We start from the raw sequence: 27,851 nt of genomic DNA, 5'->3' as shown, positions 1-27,851 counted from the left end.
TTTTCTACGTATTGTGTCTCACTCGCATTGTTTAATTTGTCGCGCGTCTGACGTTTCGGTGACGGATGCTGGCATAAATAACTCTGAGAAGATTTAATTAACACTTCATTTATCTTTACTGGATTAAAGAAAATTTTACTAACGGCTAAAATATGTTTAATCTACATTTTAATATATATACGAATTTTACTAGTCAAAACAAATACTTTTAAATATTTCTTATAAATTAATTCTAAAAATTAATTAAAATAAGTAATTAGTATTGGCTGAAAAAGCTAGTGATTGCTCTAAGATTTGATACGAAATAGAAATTGAAATGTTTATATATACCTACGTATATACATATACCGCTAAGCTAAATCGTAGCGCTAAACTGAAAACTAAATCGAATGTGTTCCAAGTTCAAATTCTACCGACTGATCTAAAAGCGTCAAAAATCACGTGAGCATTTAACGGTTGGTCGGTATGTCGTTGAGCAGTAAATATAATTTCCTCGACAGCTTAATTTAAATACCTTTTGTCAATGAACGGGTTAAACACGTCGTTGCGACGATAAAAAAGATATATGGTGGGGTGCCGTCGCTACCGTCCTCGGAACGGATTTATTATTTTCATAATTGCTTCATGAAACAAATATTTTAATTAGATCATTTTGGATGACGTGTTAATGATTTCTTTGCCTTCTCTTCTTATTGACTGTCAACATCTTGTTTATTGATTTAGTAACTATATTTTTTGTAACATAGTCCTGGATTGAGCTAGCGAGGATTTTATTCTAAGGAGGGGGGGGGGTACTTCAAAACCAGGTCTCTAGCTTTTTTATCATTAATAATAGTACTTTGTATTGTTACAGCATTATGATTGTTATACCTTCTTAGATATAACAAAATATGATTATTGAGCGCTACAATAATTTCCTTTTGCTTACTTAAAATAACTAAATAGGTTTTATTAAAATATCTTTTTAATAATTTCAAATTAGTTCGTTTGGATAAGACACTAGTTTTCCTGGTAGATGGGGATGGGGGTCGTAGGTATCCACCTCAATCACGATGACCTATACCTGGCCTAGTTACCGACTTTTATATAAGGAATATTAATTTAAGCAGTTAATTATAGTATTATACAAAACAATTCCAGAATTAATATTTAAGCCTACTTTAATTGGTAAAATAGGTAACAACATATCGAAGCGAACATTTTTAAAAGCACTTTTAAAGTGCATCAAACGCAAACACTCAAAATGACCGTAATCTATATTTGAAGTGTTTAATCTCACCAACAAAAGTATCTCTCTTATCAAAAGTGACAGATCTCGTAAAACCTTTGTGCCGCTTTAAGCTAATATAAAGGTAACTGTACCACATCGGATTTGTCGTTTTCTGGCACTTGGAAACGACAATGCATCAAGCACCTTAATCCCGACAACAGCCATTTAGGGGCATTACAAATAAAAGTTTGTCTGTCGGTTCGGCTCAATGCCACAATGGCCATTGACGGGGCTCCACGCTGTGAGCGCTGTGAATGGGCCAGAGCCAAAAAAATCTATTAGACACGCATAATGGATTTGATGTATCGACGTGTCCTCGTCGATTCAATGTTATTCTTAAGTCTATGTTGATTTTATTAGAGCTGTTCAATGTGCACTTCTGTGACATTCTTAACACTTTGTTAGTTTTGTTGATTTTTAATAATTAATTAATAAACTCATAGTCTTTTATTGTATCTATTTGTTTAGATACGATAAAAGCCAGCCAGGTGGACCGATGACCTTAAAAAGGTGGCGGGCACCAACTGGATGCGGAAGGCAGAGGACAGGGAGCTTTGGCGCACCTTGGGAGAGGCCTATGTTCAGCAGTGGACAATGATTGGCTGTTGATTGATTGATTTGTTTAGTGGATTTTAGAGGTCTAAAACCCACTATAGGACGATATGAGATTGATTTATTATGATTAATTAAACAAGGATAATAGACATGTAGGTAACAGCGTTGTACAATGTAAATGACAATTGAAAATATATTTGACAGATGTAGAGGCTTAGTGTTGAGATGAAGTGTTTTATACATGTTAAGGTTATTACTAAAATAAAAAGTATAAAAAATTACCGGACAGGCTTTTAGATATAAAAGACACTACTACACACACACCCATATATATATATGGACATACCTACTGAAATATGTTTTTTTTTTTAAATAACCCTCGCTAATAAGTTTCAAATGAAGATTTAATATTATGAATCGAATAAATAAACCCGTATTCAATGAAAGTGATGAAACTATGAATATCGACCACGATAATAAAGCATTCATTGTTCGTGAAATTATCAAATAAATTTGTAATAATGTAATATAAAGATAACTTTCAATTGTAAATCGTTAGAACAATACCTTATTGTTCTTCGTTTCAACGCTTCATAAATCTAATAACCGCATACTGACTTTCAAATAGAAATTGTTATCCAATTGATACAGACAGCAAAACAAGGGATAAAAATCATGCTAATATAAATGTATCAAAATATAGTTTATTATAACATGTTACACTGTAAACAGTTGGCGAACGAGAGTAGTCTGAGGAATTTTTTTTTTTCAGTTGCCAGATTTTATATAAATAAATTACATAGCCAATAACATATTAACTTTAGCAATAGCAACAATAATGAAGAATTTATCAATTTTTAGATTGATTGCTCTTAATAAATTTTGTTTTCCTTTAAAAAATCCAAGTGACGTGATGACGTCATTGAAAGAAAAAACAAAAATTTGATAAACGGACATTGTATAGATCTCTAAACGAATTAGTTTATATGATATGACTAAACGTATTGCTATCTTTTTCTTATGTATAGGGTTGAACCTTTTCAAAGTTGAACCTTTTGAGTGTGTACTTTTGAGTGAGTGTTGAGAACTTACACGCTTCGTCTAATTTAAAATAAACGCTGTGATATTGATTGATGATTTATATTAATGCAATTTAATCAATCATCATCATTCATCATTGGCTTATGATTGTATGAATGCGTACGAGGCTAAGGCATCATTTGCGGAAATTAAAATGGATGACAAGATCATCTAATAATAAAACTATTTATTTATGTATTTTTTTTATTTTATTTCAATCGATAAATGTGTAGTGTATTTAGGTTAGTACATAAGTGGCAACGTTTTTTCTTGTCTATGGTTTCATTTTGACGTATGACGTACTTCCCTTCACGTGTGGACCGCGGCGACGTGTGTATCGTGTGTGTGTTGAAAGGCAGAAATATCCTTCTCATATTCCACAAACACTATTCCATCCCTTGGCTGTATTTCTAAGTGTGTCTGATACCCAAAGGGTGTTTCCAAATTAGTGTTTTCACAAGTAAGGGCCCGGATTTCAAGGTAATCCCTTTTAATCATCTTAATACAGAACACTTATCCTTTAAGTTATCCCGAATACAAAAAGTTTATCGGATTATCATAAGTAGGTACAAAAAATAATGAAAAGATAATAAAAATATCATATTGTTTCTATCTTTCTCTCTTTTTCTCTCACGAACAAATCATGTTTCTCTTCTTTTTTCTTTTTATATCCGAATTAATACCTTTAGATCGGTTAACATTAAAATAATTTTATAATATAAATCTTAATTTTCTAACCCTACGTGAATGTATCGAGCTCTATTAGAATCATACAATCTGTAATTTTCTTGTCGACTGTACTTCACAAAGTTCTTTTAACGGTGACAAATATTTTGGCGAGGGAAGACCGATAGGGTGGGAACAATCGCTAATATGCCACTTTCTGCTGATTGACGTGCTTGATTGAGTGTGCTATTTGTGAATTTGAAAATTCTATTTTCAAATTTGTTGACATTTTACTAATGCTCCATGTGTCTGTTTTTTTAATAATTTTGACAACGTGTTTTTTTTCCTGACGCGTATCTGCTAATTTAATTTGAAAAAGACTGATTTATTTCAGCCTAATTGAACTATTTCATTAAGACAATTAAGATATATATAGACAATAGGTACCTGCCTAGTAAGGTAGGAAAGAAAGCCAGCCTATACCTACAAACAGTCCTTATTGTATTTCTAAAAAATAATTTGCAAAAAAATATGAACAGATAATGTCGTTTTTTGGTAAGAATGTTTTGTTACTTACTTATGTCACTTTTTTTACCAAATAAACATAGGTATCTATAATTATTGATTTATTTAATTTAATTATTGGTATTGATAAATTTAAGTAAGTTTTATAATTTATATTATTTTATTTGATATTTAATGCGAGTCAATAGGTTTTGTTAATTAAAATAATACATTAAGTAAACTTATTTGCTGATAAGTCCAAAAACCAATCTATCAATATATTTTATTAGGTAGGTATGTAAAATATAGGTACATATGTAACATAAAAACCATTATAACTAATTTACCTACGCAATATATTTTAACAATTATTTTCTACCGACGGGATAAAACTAAACTATGTATATTATATGTTGGTATTAATTACTAAGATAATCATGATATATAGGTACATACTCAGTACCTATCTACCTAGGTAGGTATTTTTTTTAATAATAAAACTAATAAACAGAAGAATTGTTTAATATTCAAGTTAAATATCAAAAGTATAATAGTTAAATTATTTATGACACTATTACCAATTTCAACCTAATAACAAAGATCATATGTTTGTGGAATTAAGATAGTATCGAAATATGTTCAAATTAAAATAATATTAAATAAGAAAAACTTGAATAACGAACTACAAATATTTAAAAGAGTATATATAATATACATAGTGGTTTTGAATATTGGATGGATATAATATAATGTAACTTACAATATTCTTGTTCGGAGGCGCCGGCAGCGGCGCGTACATATCGGTTATCATCGTCCACTAAACGCACATTTCAATAAAACCCAAACAAAATGCCTCTACACGATAACTATTGTCACTCGGAGGCGCGTCGACATGACGTCTCGTATCGCGGCGCGCGAGCATACGTTTACGAGTGCGGGCGAGCGCGCTACGTGGGGGGCGGGGGTGGGCGGCTCGAACCAATCCCAGCCTCTTATTCAGCCCCGCCTACGACGAGCCCCGCCCACAAGGTCGCCACGTATATCGATCGCACGCGCGACTCCATTTTATTTCGGCTCCCTCGATTTGCATAAACTTTTTTGTTTCAAATTGTCGATAAGACCTCGATTATTGCCTACTTTGCACTAAGTATATATCTGGAGCGGTTATATCGACGTACTTGACTTTTAGATTAGTGTATATATTTTTAAAATTTCTTGATTTCAATATGAATCTAAACCTGCCTTGTGTTATTATAATATTATTTATTGCAAAAGCTTTTCTGTATAATAAATAAAATATTAAAAATAAATATATCTATTTCTTTTACCTTCATTTTAGTACGTATCTAATGGTTTACTTACTTTTCTATTGACTATTGACAGATTGATCGTCGTTAAGGCTAAAGGCACTTAGTCATAGAATGTTTACAAAGGAGCTCAAAAAAAGATAATATTGATTTCTGTGAATAAATGTAGGGTTTACACATAGGTACCTACTTACAGATACTAAATATGGACCTACCTATGCTTTTAATAATTTTTTAACGAAATATGAAATGTATATTTAATGACCAAAAATACCCACTCACCTAATTGTCTTAATAGGAGGTACTATGTGATATTTCCAGTAAAAAGACATCTGTTTTTTTTTTCAACATACATCGACATTATAGCGCGTCTAACCTCATTTACCCGCCAACAAGGTGCTAAAGATAATAAAATAAAATACTCCACACAAAAAAAAACATAAAAACACAACCAAATAATAGGTACATAATAACACAACAAAGGTAAAACTCCACCTGATTTAAAAAAAAAAAAAAATAGCGCCCTTCCGCACCCCAAAAAATACATCGAACCGCTAAATGTATCCAAGAGAAATGTCGACGCTTTAAGAATAGCTTAAGCGGCTAATAGTTTTATGACACGCATCACACGGGGATTTACAATCACAAATGCGGGATAATGCCCCTTTTCACGTTCGCATAAGGTCTAATATCCTATTAATGTTCAAGCGGAAATAACAGTCGCGGAGCATTATAGCGACATTAGACAGGGGAGCCATCCAGTTCGTAAAGTAGTAAAACTCTAGGTGCCCGGGGTGTGGGGGGATAAGAAATGGGCGTGTCCGGGATAACGAAATAAAACGCCCGGGGCTCGACCGTGCGAACTCCGCTTAACGCAATAAACATTTTAATTTGAACACGAAATTCACGCTGAGATGTAAAATTACAGCGCGAGTGGGCGGCGAGGCAAAGGAAATCGAGTTATGAGGATGTTTCATATGCGGAACCCTTATGAAGATAAATAGACGTTTTTTTTTAAAACGAGAAAAAAGTACGAATTGAACGAAATCGATTCAAATGCTACAAATCAAAGTACCTTTAAATCACGGTTAATAATAACTGATAAAGTATATTATATTATTAAATGAGTGATTTATCTTTAAATAATACCTACCAAGACATATTTATATACCTACCAGTTATATATTTTCTTTTTTTTCCCCAATTGCTGTTTATCAACAGTCGCATGTCGTTAATATAGAAAATCGAGATCTCCCGAAATAGATATATTGATTGTTTACAGGCGATCTCAAAATTAACTAGCTCAGTAACAACCGAAATTAAATGATTATTACAGTTAGTTTAATTCACGAATATGCGATCCACTAAGCTTACATTGCACACTTGCATATAGCGATTGGATAAAAGAGTTTGTTTCTTTTTATTGCATAGGTAGGCGGACGAGCATATGGATCACCCGATGGTAAGTGGTCACCAACGCCCATAGACATTGGCATTGTTAGAAATGTTAACCATCGCTTACATCGCCAATGCGCCACCAACCTTGGGAACTAAGATGTTATGTTCCTTTTGCCTGTAATTACACTGGCCCACTCACCCTCCAAACCGGAACACGACCATACCAACTGCTGCTGCTGACTGCTGTTTTGCAGTAGAATATCTGATCAGTGGGTGTTACCTAACCAGACGAGTTTGCACAAAACCGTACCACCAGTAAAGTGGGGCGCGTCATAGTGGATTGAACTATATGTTACAGTAATGGCAAAAATGGTATAGATACCTACATAATACATACATTTAATTCGAACTTTAAGCTAATAGAAATGAAATTCAAAAAATATTAACAATAAATTCCAAATACAGACATAGATATGTCTTTGTTTGGAATTTTGTTTTTCATAAATAAAATAAATTTCTTGTAAAAGTTTTAGTTTACAAGTTATTCGTGTTATTGATAAACATTAAATTGTTTTGGTATATTCATATAAACCTGAAAATGGGTTCAAAACAAAGTCAGGTCAATATAAAAAGTCGCTGGGTTGTTAGAAGCTTAGAAGACGTTAAGGCACGGTTGTGTCGGATTGCCGCCCTATTGAATTATAATAAAAATTGGAGAATAGATGGTTCACTAGTGCAGTTGGCTGGTCTCCGTTAAGATTGGCCACCGTGACCGAAATCTGTTTAAAGAGCATAATATCTGTGTGTCTAAAAATATAAGAAGGTAGGTACCTACAGATAAATTCCTTCTATTATTAATGTCTATTATATTAAAGGCAAGACATCTTTTTTTTTTTATAGACTAGGAAGGCGGACGAGCATATGGGCCACCTGATGTTAAGTGGTCACCAAACGCCCTTAGACATTGGCATTGTAAGAAATGTCAACCATCGCTTACACAGCCAATGCCGCCAACCTTGGGAACTATGATTTTATATCCCTTGTGCCTGTAATTACACTGGCTCACTCAGCCTTCAAGCCGGAACACAACAATATCAAGTATTGCTGTTTTGCGGTAGAATATCTGAATAGTGGGTGGTACCTACCCAGACGAGCTTGCACAAAGCCCTACCACCAGTAAAATCTCTACTATTAATTCAATACTAATTGACAATATAGTTTTGCAGTGCCTATTGTGTAGCCAAGATTATCTTACCATCAGATAGATTGGGAAGGATCCCAATATAAAAAAAAAAAAAATTAAAACATTCGATTCGAATCGATAGTGACGTATCTGTGAAATGTTATCTATCTAGATACAGTGATACAGAGAGTTTAGATAAGCGGCGACCGGCGACACAAATGACCGGCGGAAGTAGCGGAAGTGAACGACGCCGGAGCGTATCATCGGCTAACACGTATCACATGTTTATGATACATACGAATATATATCATACACGATCAAAATACACGTTACTAGTAAAACGACAAATGAATTGACATTCAATATCGCCTTGTAAACAAACATGTAGGTACATGTCTCAAGATAATAATGTTTAGGGTAACCTAAATATTATATTGCACATTTATTCTAATGAAAAATATACGTTTCTAATAGAACTTAAATTTGCCAACACAAGAAATGGCTTACTCATATGTGTTTAGCAAATAGCACACATCAAGTTCAAAAGAGGTTTCCAATATGTAGATACCAAGCGTTTACTGAATCAATGCTCTAATAAAATTTGTTAACAAATATCCTATCTATCACTATATACAACAAGACATAAGCTCATAAAATTTTAATTTATAATAAACTCTTATGTTATATATATATTATATGTATTATATGTTTTGCAAAAATTCCGACCATTCATTTTAAATGTTCCATGTTCCATTCGATGTTCAATCTGACATTATTTTGATTTTATCTTGGATTAAGGTGGATCAAGCGTTGAAAGATCAAAGCGGATTGATGAATTGATAGTCAATGTTACACCAATGTGATTGGCGGCAGTGTCTTCAAACCAATCCGCAATAACACGCTCAAACGTCGAGCGGCGATGGTCGCGAATTGGACAAATCGCTATTACACAATCACAAGTCTTATTCTAATCGAGATTCATGCTGCAAATCTATTGTGATTCGACTTATTAATACCTAAATGCATACATTATACAGCCAATTTGACACCAATCATAACATGGTCACGGATTGACATAATGCTAGATTAAACGTCTAATGGTTACCTAAGACATTTCCCTTAAGATAATTACTACCTAACTCACATTAATTACTTTATAGCTTCTAATTATCACGTAATAGTTACTTGTTTAAGAAGATTTAAAAACCTTAGAAGAAGAATATATAAGTTCATGAATAATATCAATTTTGCATTTAGTTTTATATTTCATTATATTCTTAACATCAGTGTAATTATTTTACAAGTTTTTTCATAGACCTATTATTGGGTAAGTTCATTCTTATTACATTATATCTGTAATGTAAGACCGAATTGTTCTGTTATAATTATTATTTTATTTTTTTTTACAAACAAAATCTACCAGTGTCGTAGCAATAAATACAAATTGCACTCTAAAATAAATAATTTAAGAAGAATAAGACGGCAATTGCATTGCATTGGTAAACCGTTAAACAATGTTTATAGCTATGGCTGTTAACCATTTAATATCTGATCTTGTTGTGTACATTTATTGTTTTATTCCTATTCATTTCATATTTCCAAATGAAACATTATTTGTCATTGCGTCACACTGTAACCTAACCTAAATATAATAACACTTACCTTTTAACCTAAATATAATAACACTTACCTACTAATACTGTATTTGCATTCATTTATCTAGAACTGATATAATCTAGGAAAAGCATAAAAGACCGATTTTTGTACATTTTTTATTTATTAATTTCACTGAAAGTATCATGGCTTATTTGAAGGTTTGTACAATTAAAATATTCCCCTTAATATAAGCGTAAATTGAAAAAGTGTAAATTGTGTAGATATAACCTTTACCGTACATATGAAATTAAATAAATTTGCAGTTCTAAGAAATAATACCTTACCATAATAAACCCAATAAAATCAAAACAACAATTTTATTTTGCATATAGTTTAATCTTTGATCTTGCTGACTGCTGAACTATTGTTCTAAGTGTTTCCATCAATCAAAATGATTCATAGACAAATGATCAGTTTCATTTGCATTTATACTTAAACTAGTTATACACAGAACAGAGATATTATTTTATACAGCTTGCAAACGGCTAAACAGACTAAAAATAGTAAGTTACTTTACGATATTAAAAAAAAGAAACTAATAAGTATGTTTTATTATGTTTCTGACACGACAAATTACAATTCTTTTTTTATTTCAATGACCAAGACAAGTTTGTTTTTAACAACCATAACTTGTAGTTAGCTAATGTGAGTAACTTATCATTTAAATAAAACTAAAGCTGCTACTGAGTACGCTTTCGTGTTTTCTTTATTTAAAACATAGGTATTGTTAGTATTATGTAATATGCTGTATAATTACAGTAATGGTCTGGCTTAAAAGTTGCAGAAATTGACTTTTCTGGTCCGACCAAAGACAGTTGATTAAGTTTTTTGAAAACAAATTCCCATTAATAATCTGCAATTAGGAAGTTAGTAGTGAGAAGTTAACACATCCGTACCCCGGAAAGCGCGTAAAACATTGGTCCTGCATTTATGATTGCTTGTATCGGATTATAAGATTGAGGGACAGTTTCGCAAAAGTTTCGCCTGCGCCAAAATTCAATCTAAGCTTCATTCAAATTGACGTAATTACAGGTCTGAAGGGACTTGTAGACAGAACACGTGAAACAGATTGTTCGTATCGTATCGGATACGTGCATCATGAAGGATAACACTGTGAAAATGTTTTATTGTATATCTGTATAGTAACAGACTGTGAATGTCCCACTGCTGGGCTAAGGCCTCCTCTCCCTTTTTGAGGAGAAGGTTTGGAGTTTATTCCACCACGCTACTCCAATGCGGGTTGGTGGAATACACAAGTGGCAGAATTTCAGTGAAATTAGATCTGAACTATCTAATAAATATCTGAATTATAAATAATCCAATATTCAATGAGACGACGTAGATTCAGTCATGAATAATTTTTCTCAACATGAGACAATAGGTTTACGCAAATGAACATCACAAGATATGAAACTGCGTATAGTTTCCGCCCTCCGTTTAGACCACGAGTGAGTCATTTTTTTCTAAAGATGTAAGATTTTCTGTACCTGATTCAGTATGCAAAATGTCAAGACGCGAAAGCGTAATAAATTCACTTTCGCCTTTATTAATTAGGATTTTAGTCAAGATTATTTTTTGGAATTTAAATAAATATGTTAAAATTAAAAATAGCTATATATATTTTTCTTACGACTTATTAAAACAGTCTTAATATTAATGTACCTACCTCGTCTCGAGCCAGTTTACTTACTATTATTTGCGTAAAAATATATTGTTACATATCATAGAATTCAAAAACAAAACATTCTACCAGTTGTTGTTGTCATCTAGAGACGGAATTGCCAAAATTCCTTTCTTTGCTACTTACTTTATTAAAGGAACTTACATTTATTTTCAAACTTTTTACTAATTAATATTAATTCCAAGTGTATATTATATATATTATTTGAGTTATTATTATCGATTATGTTAGTAGAACATGAATAGTATAAATAAATTATTATATAAATATCACAACAAAGAGGTTGTAACAATATTTTTAAATATAAAATTACAGTTTGAAGTATTCAAACAAATGTCCATTTTATTATTTAAAAAAAAAGCAAGAAAGAATGTCTAAAATTCCGGCATAACAAATTACCTCTGAAATAAGTTCTAGTCGAATATAATATTTTATGTATTTTCCTTCTCAATATAACCTAACGACTGAAGTGACTCCAACCTCCAACATTTCCCCCTTCCTTTTAAGCTTAATCTACGAAGATTTAAGGTTAATCCTTAATGCTATATAGATAAGGTTTAAATTTGAAGTGAAACGTATTCGACACTTTATAGTATTGTAACATAAGAGATCCTTAAATCAATAGACATAAAGGCGATATTCATATGGCAATTATAGTTATGTATATATCGAGAGACTACAAGCACTCTTGAGTAAGTCAATGTGGTACCCATGAATTTTCTCTGCATTTTGTATGTGTCATGGATGGCCACTTGATCTTCACTTAAGGAAACGTTGAATGTACTTTTAGATATCTAAGCTAGATGGTAGTGCTCGCTCTTTTATTTTAGCACTTTATTTTATTACCTGTATAAAGGAGTAAGAACTTAAAACCGTAAATGATTGCAAATAAAAATGTTACTACATTCGCATGTAATTTATTAAGACGTATTTCTTCTGTACTGGTACAAACTATACCTAAGTAAATATATGTTGTGTTCAAATAATTATTTTATTTAATTATAATATTTTTCTAGATATCTACAATAGAATAACATAGTTTCCACTCATCATCATTAAACGATTCAAAATATTTGAAACCGAATAATCTCATATCATATGTGTCGTCTATTTTATACGTGACATTGGCAGAATATTTTGCGCTCAAATAGTGTAGATACACGCCAGAAATAGGGAAAAAAATAGATAAATATAAAATTGTTGTACTCTTTGTACTTAAATTGTTGTAACTCTGTTTGTCTGTCTGTTACGCTTTCTCGCCTTAACAACAGAATCGATTTTTATGAAATTTGGTATGAAGTAAGCTTGAACGACAAAGGAAAGATAGGTTATTTTTTTACACCTAACAACGCCTGCAATAACAAAACGCGAGCGAAATCTAGCTATAAATATATGTAAAATGTACATAATACGTAGTTATGACTTCTATGGACGCAGAATAGGTTAAGGAACATAAATAACAATAGTAACTTTTTTTTAATTTAATTAAATTATTGTTAGACATTTCTCATTCACGCATATGATTCCATATATTTGATCCATACATCGGTATGATTATAATCATACGTTCCTTTAAACGTTCACATCACAGTCAATAATTTTGTTGAACTTTTAATAAGACAAAGAAATTAATAAAAAATAAAAACGATTACGAAAAAAAATCCTCTTCATTAAACGTAGTTGCGATATGTACGAATTTTTACGATGCTTTTTAATTAATTATTCATACAAAGCTCATTACTACAATTTTATTTAAGCCGAGCGAAACGGGCTCTTGTACGTAATATGTACTAAGTATTTGTAAGTAAATTTTAATCTCTCAATTATACAATGTAAGAAGCAATATATTTCACATTGAAAATTACATTTCGGCCACACGCGATCTATTGAAGCCCGCAGCGCATGCGCAATGGCGGTATGGACATTGTTCCTTAACATCCACTGCTATTCTGTTATAGCCCTTTGAATTGAATATCTTCACTTCGATTGAATTAATGTTAAAATAGCTTTCAGCGCAAACGCGCTATGAACTTATTTGTTTAAAAGTTTGTTTGTTTTTTAATATGTTTAAGCCAAATAGATACCTAAATGAAAAAAAAACAAAGTGATTCAATATAAACAATTGAATTATTAATAATAAATTGAATACTGCATTTATGGATAATGAACTTAACGAGAATCATATACTCATAGACGTTATCAATATGTAGCAAATAATCTTATGTTATTTCTATGGTTAGATTCATTACCCAGCTTGCTTAATCAGGCATCTTAAGCAGACTACTCCATATTTAAATAAAACAAATGAAAGAAGCCAGTCTCATCTACACTTAAGGTGAGCATTTGCAATTTGCTTAATGATGATGCAAGGAAACATTTGCCTTGGGGTTTATATTTTTTTACCTAAATACAAAGTGGTTGAGTAAAAATAATTGAATTATTTAAATATGGAACGAATAAATGAGACGATCAATCATGAGTGAACTTGAAAAATTATGTTTTCAGGAAAAAATATTGTCATTATAATAATACTGGTTTTATATATGACACTTTTTTTTATTACGTGAGCCAACTTTTTTAGAGTAAATCGTTATGTATATCTTTGAATAATTATTAATATAACTCTTTTTTTTCAAGAAGGTCCATTGTATCGAATAAAAATTTAGTCCAGCAATTACGTTATGTTATTAATATTGTTTAAAGCAACGGGTAAGCAATGATTAATTTATATATATTATGTATAACAACTATATTTTAAATTGTTATATGATTGTCTCTATACCTAAAATTTTGGTACATGTTTTTTAAACATTTAGAACTTTATAAGAGCCAATAAATCAATGTTAAAATATTATTTCAGTATACTTCAACACGGAATATTTTATAGTTTGTAAATAGTCAAAGCGAACTGTTTCGCTTGCTATAAAGTCAGTCTAACAAAGCTCATGAAGTAATTCACTGCAATACATAACTGTAATAATAAACGAATTTACTATTATAATAATCATGAGGCATTATAATTATTGAGTTAATAATGAATAACGAATAGGTAACCATCAGATATAAATACCTCAGACTCGAGGAGAACTGACGGTATAAAGTTAGCGAATTATTTTTAATTGTGTTTATAATGTCAGAATTATCTGTGTTATGGTTATATACCTAGGTGATCAAGACGATCGTAGACTAAGTGAGGTATAGGCCTTAGTCTAAGGTTTTAGTCTAAGATCGCCCTTACTGGTGTTCCTATGGAAAACTACGTAAGAATAGCTAAGGGTCCTGCTCAGCATCTTTCAATAGAATGGCCGTAGTCTAGCAGTTTTTTCTGCAGGGCAATGAAATTTTTCATCTCAACTCGTGTTATTTGTTTTGTCAGAGACACCACAACTATTTCGTGGAATTTTTAATAACTGTATAGTTACAAGCAATTGTAAAAACCGCCTATTTAAGTTAAAATGCACCGGTTTAATCACATCAAGCTATATCTGAGTGCTAAAATCGTGACTTGGCCATAACGTATTACGATTATAAAATATTAAACCATCGTTTATATCCAATGACGTCGCAAAAAATATTTATCGAAGAACGCGACCTAATCAAAACTTAATAACCATTTCGAAAATAAATCTATATTCAGACAATTCAGAATAATAATCGTTATTCTATCGCTGTATTCTTCATTGTCCGTGTGTCACGTGGTAATGCGGCCCGTGACGAATGATTTACTTGCACCTCAGCACAATAGCCGTTTCACAGTATCGACGTCCAATCAAAACAAATTACCGATTTCGTCATTCGATATTCGTTCCGATATAATTTCCTTCGTTCGTGCTCGAAAATCGCGATAGAATCTTGGACATATTTTATTATGACGCAAATAAGGGAATATTGTTTTAAATAAATATGTCTTTTAAATAAATATCTCAGCTTACTATGAATCAGATTTAGACCATTGAAATCGATTTAAATTATTACGAAAAGTCATAGCAAAAACTCTACTATACAACAAAAAAAAATGAACAAATAGATTACGGTGCGTTGGCAGAATTTCAGTGAAATTAGACACATGCAGGAAACCTGCATGTGTCTAATTCACGATGTTTTCCTTCACCGTAAAGCACGAGATGAATTAAAATCACAAATTAAGCACATGAAAATGAATTCTACCAACCCGCATTGGAGCAGCGTGGTGGAATAAGCTCCAAACCTTCTATTCAAAAAGAGGAGAGGAGGCCTTTAGCCCAGCAGTGGGACATTCACAGGCTGTTACGGAAATACGGTACCTAAATAGTAATTGTTTTAATATTTTAATAATCAATTACTATCTCGCTAACGCAATATAAAAACAAAATAAAAATTAGTATGTACTAAAGTTAATATTACAATAATTGTATATCGTTATAAATTTAGTACTTACTAAGATCTTCATGTCCTTGGGATCCGCGGACACGGGGTCGATACTAACCTGAAAACAAAATTTTAAAAATCAACTAATCAACTAATCAATATCTTAAGTTAAATAACTATTAGTTAAAAACTTAAGTATAAATTTTTATGAGTGTACACTATGCTATTACAAGCTTTTATTTAAGTTGCAATGTTTGTTAGATTGTTTTAGTAAAATCTTGCAAGCTGATTTACAATCACTTCCTCTTATCGTACAGAGTTGAATTTTTTCAATTCCGATGACAATTCACTTTTATTGTATTATATTAAAAGGGACTCCTCAGCGGTCAACAGCATATTCACGAAGTTTTATATGCATATAAAAACTTGTTTTAATAAACTTTTTATTTATTTTTTTAAACACATTCTTAAAAAAAAATTTTAAAGTTCGTAAACTTTTTAACAAACATAGGTACATCGTATAACATTCAATCCAAAGCAATGAATATGAATGAATTTAAAATAGCTCCATATGCAAAAGGTTACCCGACTCTATTTCAAGCGTAGCACAAAAACAGAAACTAATTAGAAAGTCCCTAAAAAGTTATCATAAGTCCGTGGGTACACGAGCGAATTTAATTTAGAAGGTTTTTAATTATGGCTGCGGAGTCGGCCAGTTTCGGCGCCGAGCGGCGGCAGCCCTGTAATTATGGCCAGTAATTGCGAGGCAGAGGCCGAGGCCGAGGCCGTAGTCCCTACGCCGACCGTCTAGCTTTGTATTATGCCACTGAAATTAGGATGCACCCTTTTTAAAGCTCCGCTCTACTTATCTTTGAGTTTTTGATTAAAGTCGTGTTATAACATAGAAGATGCTACAAATATATTACTATTTTTAATCAAAAACAGTCACAAAAATCAACCACAAGGGTTTAGTTTATAATAACATGTACTAACATATCAAAATATTGTTATTGTATATTTAATAAAATTATTTTAATGATAATAATAACGTTTTTAAAGTTAATATTCTTGAAAGTCGATGAAAAAGGTGATGACGTTTTGATGAGACTTCTTAATACCAAAATGTAGATTATATCTCTATCGTATTTCAAACAATTAAAAGAGTAATTCGTTTTAATATTAATTAAAAAAAACATACAGCGAAATTATACTTTATGTTATACATATTTAATATATTTGAATATCTATTATTGAACATAAAAAAATAATTGTTCCATATTTGAAGTGATAATGTATAACACATTAAATTAAAATAGCCTGGGTAAGTAATTTCTTATGGGGAATAGAAAAGTGTAATTACACCCAGGCCTACGTAATGCATTCGTCCGGCCATCTTCGTATTACAAGTGCATACTAATAACAGTAATAACACAGTGACAGATGTTTGTCTGTACGTTTTAAGGACTTCGAGTGATTTTGAATTATATATCAGAGTAATGGTTTTCTTTTTTAAATACCTACCTATTTTATTAAATATCAAGTAAGTTAGTTACCTAAATACTAAGTCGTCTGTATAATTTATTGGAATAAAAATGAAATGATTAATTCCTTTTTATCTTCATCATTTTTATTATATTTCATATGATTTTTAACTATTACTATGTACTCAATCAAAACATTTTATAGCTTTAGTGCCATATCGAAAAATTTAGTTTTTTTTTAAAGGTCTATAATAAACTATTTAAATAATATTGAATCTTCGAAGAGGTCGCTTACATTTGCTTAAATGAAATATGTTTGTTTTTCCATTCACTCAAGATACCAATGTTTTAGAGACACGTACACACATACACGTGTATTAAAGCAATAATATAATAATTAAAAAATACGTAATTTTTTTTTGCATTTGTTATTAAAATTTACGTAGGATAAGCAGACTATTCGTTATAAACTCGTAAGAAATCCAATGGAGGTAGAACTATTTACTATATAGGAATGCGCGATGGTAGCCATCCTAGGAAACCTGTGTTCTTACTGCATATAATAAGCTATAATAGGTTATTAGCTCTCGTCTCTTGTAAAATTATAGCTAGCAGTTACACGCAAACTATTTGAACTATATGTAAAGTCAAGCACAAGATGCCACGCAGGTGGAGTCATAAACGGTTACTAGTCAGAGATAGGTTAAAAGGATTGCATTTAATTATGATGACTGGCTTATCGTGCACCGAAAATGTGTTTTAAGTCTACATTATAATAATTATACTCTCAGATAGTAACAACGCGAGAAAAAAACATGCCTACTGTTTCTGATCTATGCTTTTTGTTAATGCTTAGAACTATATTTGGTTTTATTTTTGTAACATCTAAAATACCCAAAAACAAATACATTGTGGTCTGTGGTTGCGGTGGTGTGTTGGCTCTTACTTTGACTATCAACACTTAGGTAATTAAGTGAATATACAAAGAATTTTACAATAATTATTTCTTTTATATGCGTAATTTAATTAGGATATTACTATTTTTTATTAGTATTAAAAAGGTTTTAATGAATGAAGGTTGTAATGACTTTTTATATATATACATCGTATTGTGACATTGGCGAAATCTATGCTTCCTTAACAAAGCTAAAAATAGTTAACCTAATGATTTTTTTTTTCTTACTGTCTTAATTTATATTGACAAGTACCTTATAATAATAATTTGACGAAACAAAAAACTTAAATAGGTATCTTGAAATGAGATCGAATATACGCAATTCAATGAATTGTGCATTTAAATAATTGGGTAAATTACTTTTACTTAGTTTTAAAATACAAATAAAATCTTTATACGCTAATAAAAGCATTATCGAACAAAACAATATCATTCCGTGTACACAATAGCGAGTAAAGGAACTCGAACGGCTCTTTTCGTCTAGTGTGACGAGTCGGCGGGAGGTGTTTGTGCTGTAATCACTCATAATCATACCAATTAAATATTTTTATTCCCATTCGCCCCTTTGTTAACTTCGCTTTGTTGATTCGCTCTTGTGAACGTCTTTTGTTCGTATTTGGTTTCGCGTGGACTACCTAATTTATTTTTCATTCGATATTTTTTGAAGATATCGTAAATTTATACATATTATAATAATTACCGTACCAAATACGTTATGTATACAAAACTACTCGATTTGTTTATTGAATATGATTTCTTTTATATTTATTTAAATATTTTTTAGTTTTGCGTCCGAGATTTTGAGTTCCCTTTTTTATATTTTTTTTATCTTTAATGGCTGCGTTACATTCTTAGAAATTATATTAGTTTTAGTTTTTTTTTTTAAATACATATGTACCTATAGGTTGATTGTAACTTACTGAATGATATAAATGAATTGACTATCTTTTATAATTATTACGGAATGTAATTTTCCTATTAAAATATTATTTATCAAATGTTTAATGTCAATTTGTGATTAATTTTATTTATTAGACATTTTTCCGATTAACCTATTTTTCATAAATAACCTAAAGATTACAGTCATTAGTCAATGTAAATTGCCTATCGATAAAACTCGAATCGATATGTCAAGTTGACAGGAATAGGTGCTTAATTGGTAGGACCAAACCTTAGCATATTGAAGTTAACTTTTCCTATAAAAATTGCAGTAATTAGAGAAGCTATCATTAATCAACTTTGTACAGAAGGGTTGAATTATTATTTATTCATTTCTATCATAATCTGTGCATATACCTAATTCGAAAAATAGTTTATATTATTTCGCATTCAATAAATATTTTATTATGTAATAAATAGGGAGTTAATGATAACTCTCGGGCAAATTATACGAGTATATCAAAATTGTATTGTCAAACTTTTTATTTCAAATAATGAAAAAAACTACTGATCTTCTAAGAGTAACTAGCGCTTTTCGGTAGAATCTACATTCCGAATCTGTGGTAGCTTTACATTTAATATACCAATGCTGTTGAATGATGATTCAAAAATACTTGTATAAGCCCACTTAAATAAAGTACCTACTTCTATTTTGATATGGTTTGATGTGAATGTATTTTGTTAGCACATACGAGTTCAGTATTACCTACCTTTTTAATGTCTTGAAATATATTTATAAAATTTTTACTTTATTGCTCTATTTGAGTTAAAATATATTGAATGTCATAGAAGTATTTTTAATCTCTATCCTTAACCATGATTTGGATAGTTAGTCCATATGTTTACAAGTCACCCTATTAAATTAAACACTGAGGAGAACTTAGTATGTTAAAATTTCAAAAATATGGCTACGTAAGTTTTTAAATTAAATTCCAAAGAAACAATGTAAAGTTCAAATTAATCACACGTGTTACACTATATAATAATGAAATTTACCTCGTTGAAGTAATTATTGTTGACATTATGGGTAGCGGGGTGCGGGACCCCGTGTTGTTGGTAGTACGCACAATTCATATCAGCCCATCCGTTTCTTCGTAACAAAAAGTCACGTCAACACACGCGACTTTAGATTTTTATTAAGAAATATCCACGGATTATCTCGTAACGAATCGATGCCGCGGCCGAATCTCGCCTACTAATTGTAGGTTTCGGTGGTCGACTGAACGCGGCGGCGGTCTCTCTCGTACATCGTGTGTTTCATTCGCGCATTGCGCTGCCCGCGTGTTTGTTTACGCGCGGGGCGGGTCGCGCAGGGCGGCCGGTTAGGGCGGGCTCACGCAAAACTAATACAAACCGATAACGCGCTTATTACTTATTGTCGATGTAATCGAAGCTTTTCGAATTAAAGACTCATTGCTATTGCTAAATTATTCAACTCAAAAGACAGATAATGCTTACACACAAAAAGCGACTTTCTTAAAAGTCAATTTTTAAGTTTGTTATTTTAAAGTTACATTTATGTAGGTACATTTAAGTTATTTAGTTATTGTTGTAAATAAGAAAGACTACGTATTTGTAGAACTACTATATCTTTAATTAGGTAGAAACATGTCAAGTTTAATTGCATCATAAAATTAAAAAAGTTATTAATCCAATATTAAAAAAATATAGTCTGTGCAACAATCATAATATGTCAGCTGCTACAATTTTTATCTATGCGGAGGGTTAAGGTATAGAGTTTCATGAAAATTGTTTTTTTTTACCTCACAAAAGTAATAAATGTTTCCGGTTTATAATAAAGTACATTGAGATCGTTACCCCAGCGCTATTATAAAAATTGGTCCATTTTTTACGTCCCCAATCTGTGCGGGGGCGGATACGCCTCGTATGACAGGATGCACTTTCCTGATATCATGCGAAATCTAGTCACGTGATACTGCTAACAGATGTTTTATTCCTTAAGATATATAATTGATTTAATATTTATATGTACTTTGGTTAATGTTTAAGAAGCTCTGTAATGAATTTAAAACCTTAGAATTTTGGATTTTTTAAATATCTTTAATAAACTATATGACAAGACTTATATTTGTTAGGTCATCGATGAGACGGTAGAAATAAATTTGTTTTTAAATTATTAATTTTAAATGTTAAAGCTTATACCGTGCTATTATTCGTCCACATCTAAGCATAAAAAATATAGAGATGTATAGAGATGTGATCACGTTTTGTAATGTTTACGAACATTAACCACGAACCGTTATTCAATCATTTCAACAACAAAGCTTAGATGTCGTCGCGATAGTACATATTTTGTGTAGAATATAGAATGTGTAACATGTGCAAATGATAGTGATTAGAGCGCGCTGGGCGCGGCGCGTGTGCGTAATTATTATAATCTGCGCCTGCGCAGGCGTCGCTCCCGCGCTCCTTGCTGTGCTGTTTCTATTATTGTTACTATTTAAAGTAAAATAAACAGTTTAAAGTTGTTAATAGGTTTATTATTTTCTGCAATTTAAGTCAGTTTTATTATTATATTGTTTCTTCTTTTTATCAACTTATTTGTGTTGGTATCTACTTATATTATAAATAGTAACATATATATTTGAATTTGTATAAAAGTCATGATGAGTGGGACATCATCATAACATTTCATGACTCAGGAGGACCTGGCCGATATCGGACACGGCGGCAAATCTCAAGAGCTAACTGCGAAGGACATATTATAGTTCACAAATGTGGCGCAAACACAGATGCACTCTTTATTCCCTCTTATAATCCGATGGGGCCAGAAAACCGACACGATAACTCTTGACCCGACCTGGGATTTGAACCCAGAACCTCGTGAACTGCGACCGGATATCTAGCCACTAGAACTACGAGGCAGTATAAAGACATGTCCGGAGTACGTTGGTAATTAGTCATTTTTAAAGATCTTTAATATAGTTTTTAAAACAATATCGTTAATTTTCAGGGTTAAGATATAAAACTAAAAAAATCTCAAATAAAAATCGCAAATAGTATTATGAACTGCTACTGTTTGTACTATAATTATAATTATTTCGAGGCAATGTATGGAGCACGCGCTGCGCGCACGCATCTGGTGTCGCCGCCCTCGTCCCGCCCAGGACCATGAAAACTGTAGGTTTCAAATAACATTCACAAAGAGCTAGCACATTGCCATTGTAACCTATTGTGCAGATGTGTTATTATATTTAAAATAGTTCTATGTAATTATAATAAAACGAAATTTTAGTAAATTTAAAAATTGTAAACTTTGTAGGAAAAAAAAGTGCTCCTAAAAATATTTACTCATTTAATTCATTTAAATACATTGAATTACTTGATTTACTAACGAGCAACAATAATAAAATTAAATAGGGACCTACAAAAAACCTTTATATTGAAAGAAAATAGTTCTTTTAGGAAAAGAAAAATTCTTTGTTCTAGGCACCTTCACGGTCGTACGCAGAACAACTCATCTTTGTTTCATGACAATCGTATCAATGGTTTGCATACAATGGTTTGTCCTCTATACATTCCTAAACATTATATTTTACATATTAAGAAGGTAAGTAGACATTGCAGTAGTGCTATTCTATAAGTACTCACTTCGTACCTCACGTGTGAATTGTCGAAAATCGTCTTATGATAGTCAATGTTGAATATCACTTTCTGACATTCAGGATGTACTGCGGTGTGTTTCAAGTTTTTTCTTACAGAATAGCTCTACTTTTATTAGAATATTAGTGTAATATTCCGCGAATTGTCATGCGCTGCTTCCCGCTGCATTCATTCAATGTTTAATTGTAGCTACAAAATAATGAAATTGTTGCTTAGGAAAACAATTAAGATTCGTATACTTGTGTTCTATTTATTATTATTATTATTTATTATCTTAAAAATTTTATATAACTTTAATCCAAATTTAAAACAAACTTACATAAAACTGGTAAAACCGCGCGCACCAGTCAGAGAAATAAAGTAAATATTCACTGTAATTCTCCTGTAAAGTACCCGATTTCACATACGATCAAAAGCACTAACACAATCAACAATATTATATACATACATTAGTTTTACATATACTAATACGTAAAACATATTTATGAAATTGTATATGTATCTCTCAATATAATTGAGGAGACAAGTTATCTATGAATGCAAGGGGAGCGACGGATCCTGTTGCAATCTTATACTTACTTCCGACAGTGACACTATAATAATCGCAAAGGATTAAGGACAAAGAACCCCGGTGCTAATACATCATGATTTTCTTGAATATAATTGAAATATTCAAATGATAATCATTACGTATTCAAAATTTGGTTTATGCATTTTAAGAGATTCGCAAGAGAACTTAATATACAAGAGTAAATAAATATCATATAAAATAGCAATGGAGTGACGTTTTCAAAAAATTAACACATATAATATAAATAAAATTTACATTACATTACTCCACATATTACTTTTTTAAATAAATATTTAAGTATAAGGCACTAATGATATAGTGTTAAAAGAGTCTGTATATGTGTATATACATATATATATATATTACAAATATCAATTCATTTTCATCCTATCCCACGTCAAATTATTTATATTAACTATCACAACCCGAGGCTCCACCAACATGGAGTTCAGTTTGTGGCGAAAATCCTTCAAAATCTACTATTTTAACGTACGTAATGACTATTTGAATTAAACATGTAAAATATTTAAATTATTAAATTGCAGTGATTGTTTAAAATTAAAAAAAAAATAGTTGTGTTGGTTTTGGTAACTCACAAATATTAACTTAAAAAGCAGCAGTTATTTTGAATCATAGAAATTTTATTTATTTGTATAGAGTACAGATAATGAAGCCATAAAAACAGAAATAAGTAGGTATTTCTTCTCTTATAATTTAATAAAATTATATTAAGTATAAGTGCACTACGCATTCTTCATTAATAGTAGGTACCTTCATTACTATAAAAATGATTTAGCAACTTAAAAATTATAAGTGTAGTACTTATCATTTCAAAACACATTCAATGCTTATTCCAAGCTCGGATAATCCCTTGTTATATACCCAAAATATTGTCCAAATTTCATTCACGACACGTGTGATTTCTCCTTTTTGATACGTTCATTGTTGTCGTAGTCCGCTTAGCGCTATTCATTGGGCTTTTCAATACGTTCAATGGGGACATTTGACGACCGTTTCCTATGCAAAATTCCGTTTAATCCCGGAATAAAGGTGCGCAGTCGAATGTTTCCGCTGAGCGACCTAAATGCAAGTGTCGACACAATGAGGTCGCGATGTAGATGTTCACTTGATGAAGATATTGAGACGTCAGTACTTGACAATGTTTGTAGACATAATAGGATTAGCAATGACGAAATTGTGTTTTGAAATATTAATACTTTTTCGGATCATCTTTTATTTAGTAACGTGAGAAATTACGATATAACTATTGTAAGTTTAACAGTCGTATCGCGTTTATTATCTCTATATCGATATATTTTCAATAAAATTATCATTTATTCAGAGTACAATTTTCTCGTAAGTCCTCAGTGAAGCTTCGGAGGTTAAAGTAATGAACTTAAACTATTGAAATTAGAAACGATATAAATTTGCGAAATTTACAATTTTACAAAATTTATGAACGAACGTTTTGGCTTTTCTTAATTCCTTTAACGATTTGGTTATGTCATGTGTATAAGAGTCTAACATTTAAAAATATACGTATAGGTTTATATTTCGACTTTGTTTAGTATTATTTAAGTAAGTAAATTAAGCAGTTATATACACAATGCACTGCTGTGAGTGTAGTGTAGTGTAGTGGATAAAGGAGATGCAACGCTCGCAACACGGGTAGAACGTGGCGTGACAGCCAGCGTCGAGCCGTCGACGCGATGCGTACAACAAAATAAACCAGCGAACCAGTGTAATAATGGTGTTTCCACCCTGTAACAATAACTACATAATAGTCGAGAGCTTTTACGAGCTTTTGTAAGCTTGTCGAAGCTTCTACTTGCCGTTTTTGTGATAAATGCCGCTCGTTGCGCCTTACACCGTTTTACGATTGAGAATATTTTATTGAATACTTACTCCGCGTTTAAATATTCTTTCATTGAAAGAGGGTCTTAAATCCCTTTACCGTTTGTGCCTTCATCGAATTGTTGGTCTCATGAAACAGTTTCTCTCGTTGAAATTGAATAAAATAAATCACTGCAAGATATTGAATGTTTTCATTTAGCCAATCCAAAAGCGTTTTTTACTAAAAGTATGCACTTAAAATTATTAACTTAAATTTTATAAAAAACATAAAATTATTACTTTTATCATTACAATTTAAACATAAAAAATAACAGTTACCAAAAATACACAGAATCCAAATAATATAGATAACATTTTAAATTTACACATAATGTTTTTGTAAGAATTCTATAATAATGTTCTCCAGACCGATTTCGGCCAAGGCGGTCAATCTCAAGTGCACAAGTGTGTGCGCAAACATAGGTGCACTCTCTACTCCCTAGCTCTCATAATCCGATGGAACAGCAATATAAACATTATGACGATTGCTAATAAGTAAGTAACCTTTTAGTAAGAGTTTTACAAGTGTTCATCATGAAAATGGTCGGAGCTACGTTGACGGTGTGTAACCTTTTAGACGAAACCTTAAGCGGTTTGAAAACCTTAAAGTTACCAGGGCGTGAAAATTGTATATTTATACACATAGACAGACAAACTTTCTTCTGTGCGTTGATGCTTTATGATTACGACCAATGTTATAAGTTTCTAACTATAAATTACATATACAATTACAACAAAAAATGCTATTTTTGAGGAGCAAAAATATTTGAAAAATTAAATGTAATGTAATTAAGCGTAGTTACTTGTTCCAATACAACTTGTGTTTATACATTTTGTGAAAAATCTAATTAAATAATAGATAATATGATGAGATGTAGATAACCTTTTATTTTTGTTCGTATACCATCGTCCATCCAATTGAAACTTTGTACAGCTATTGTTGGCATTTTTTTAAATATTTTTGGTACTAACAACGTGTCGCACGAATAGTTTCGGATAAATGTTAACAAGCTAGCAGCAGATTATCTAGTTATAACAAGTAACTGTTACTCAAAGCATAGTTCACTTGGATTTAGTACGTTTTATAAGTCGAGATTAATAAGTATTAATCATTCGTAATGTATTTAAACTCAAATAAAATAAATACCATCTATCTTTCCCTATTTACCATCTACCTATGTCTAATATATTAACGTTTAAAAAAAAATACTGTCGGTTCATGTCTTATGTCCATGATTAAGTTTCAAGATATGCCTATACAATATATCTTTATCGGTTTAATAGCTTAACCATGAAAACGCAAAACTTTCGTATTGATATATAACTAGGTATGGTTATCCCGATGTAGCAACATTTTGCATTGCCTTATACATTGCTTATATCTGTATATCTGCGTTCGTTATGGGTGTTCGATACAAGATAAATTACATCCATATACAGCGAAACCTGATGGTCGAATACATGACATATTCATAAAGAAATTCATTTAACTTATTGAATATTTTCATAATTATACATGTATTGCAATTATTATTGTAAGCCTCAATAAGTCAACGGTATATTGGTCGCTTAGCAATGTGAAAGCGGGTTCGATAATGACCCATTGCGAGATTTTTGTACCCTGGTAAAAATTTTAGTAGAAAGAATAAAATTTTTAGTGTTAATCATTGAAATAAATATACACGTGTCAGGATGGTTATTGAGATGTAAAGCGGGTTTCCTTACGTTGCTGAACATAGTTTCAATTATCAACTTTCCAAAAAGTAATATACATGGAATAGCCGCGATTTTCGATTAAATAAAAAACACATGATTAAAAAAATACTGCACATCTCAAGTACCGCAAACTCATATCTCAAAACTAAATAAACATGCGACCGATAGCAAAGCGGCAGCCGGTAAGCATTGTGCCAGCCAATTCTCAAATTCCACATACTTTCACATGTAATATATGTAAGATAAATAATAATTCGGCTAATAACATAAATAATTACATAAACATAATTCCTCAGCGTTTATTTCAACTAGAGATTAGATGATATCGTAACGTCGCCGCTCGCTATGAACAGTCCGTCATCGAGATAAAATTAATAGCTGCTATTAAACTGCGAACTGTGCGGAAGACTTCATTAATTTCCCGCAACGACTACGCCTCGAAATACTCGAGATGACCGATAGATTTATTAATAATTAATCATATTAACAATTTTGTTGTGAGTTTTAAAATACGTGTCCAGATAAATATGTGATGCAATATGATTTGAAATTTGTAAAGAAAAACAAAGTTATGTATGTTTATATATCTTGAATCTATTTAAAAATTCTTGTATTCTAAAACAATGATTTTAAACGTAAATTAATTGGAAGGTTTTCTTTTTTAAGAAATGAGAACGGCTGAATAAAGTTAAGGGGTAGAGGGGTGGTTGATAGCCGTTATAAATCAAGATGTTATCTGCCTGGGCATTGCCTCGCCGATACCAAAGGGTAAGTCGCCGCTCTTTATCGGATTCGTACGAAACTTATTATGCATCAACGAAATTACACAATTAAGCGTATACACAGGTAAGACGGCTTTTACTCGATTCATCTACCTAACATAAATCGTATGGTAACAGCGTTCTTGCAATATTAGCAACTTTACTCTCTCGTATTTCAATCTTCAATATATATAAATTCGAAATATGCCATTGTAAAAGCAATAATCAAACGCTACAAGCCTTAATTATAGACTGCGATATATA

At 31.4% G+C, this 27,851-nt stretch overlaps 1 protein-coding gene across 4 annotated transcripts in view; it reads right to left on the bottom strand.

Annotated features, from left to right (window-relative positions):
• Positions 1-27,851, bottom strand: part of LOC126770034 (transcription factor Sp9) — an 80,930-nt gene that overhangs the window by 18,340 nt on the left and 34,739 nt on the right. The window contains exon 2 of one of the 4 annotated variants that reach the window (XM_050489168.1): positions 15,718-15,765. The exons of 1 other annotated variant lie outside the window; for it this stretch is intronic. In XM_050489168.1, the coding sequence (XP_050345125.1) occupies positions 15,718-15,765 (48 nt within the window). Of the gene's footprint in view, positions 1-4,835; positions 4,991-15,717; positions 15,766-20,018; positions 20,205-27,851 lie in introns of those variants that run through there. 2 more of the 4 variants (XM_050489169.1, XM_050489170.1) reach the window with 2 other exon arrangements.

Source organism: Nymphalis io, chromosome 8 (assembly GCF_905147045.1).
Source record: "Nymphalis io chromosome 8, ilAglIoxx1.1, whole genome shotgun sequence".
Classification (NCBI taxonomy): domain Eukaryota; kingdom Metazoa; phylum Arthropoda; class Insecta; order Lepidoptera; family Nymphalidae; genus Nymphalis; species Nymphalis io.
This window is presented reverse-complemented; position numbering and strand designations above follow the sequence as displayed.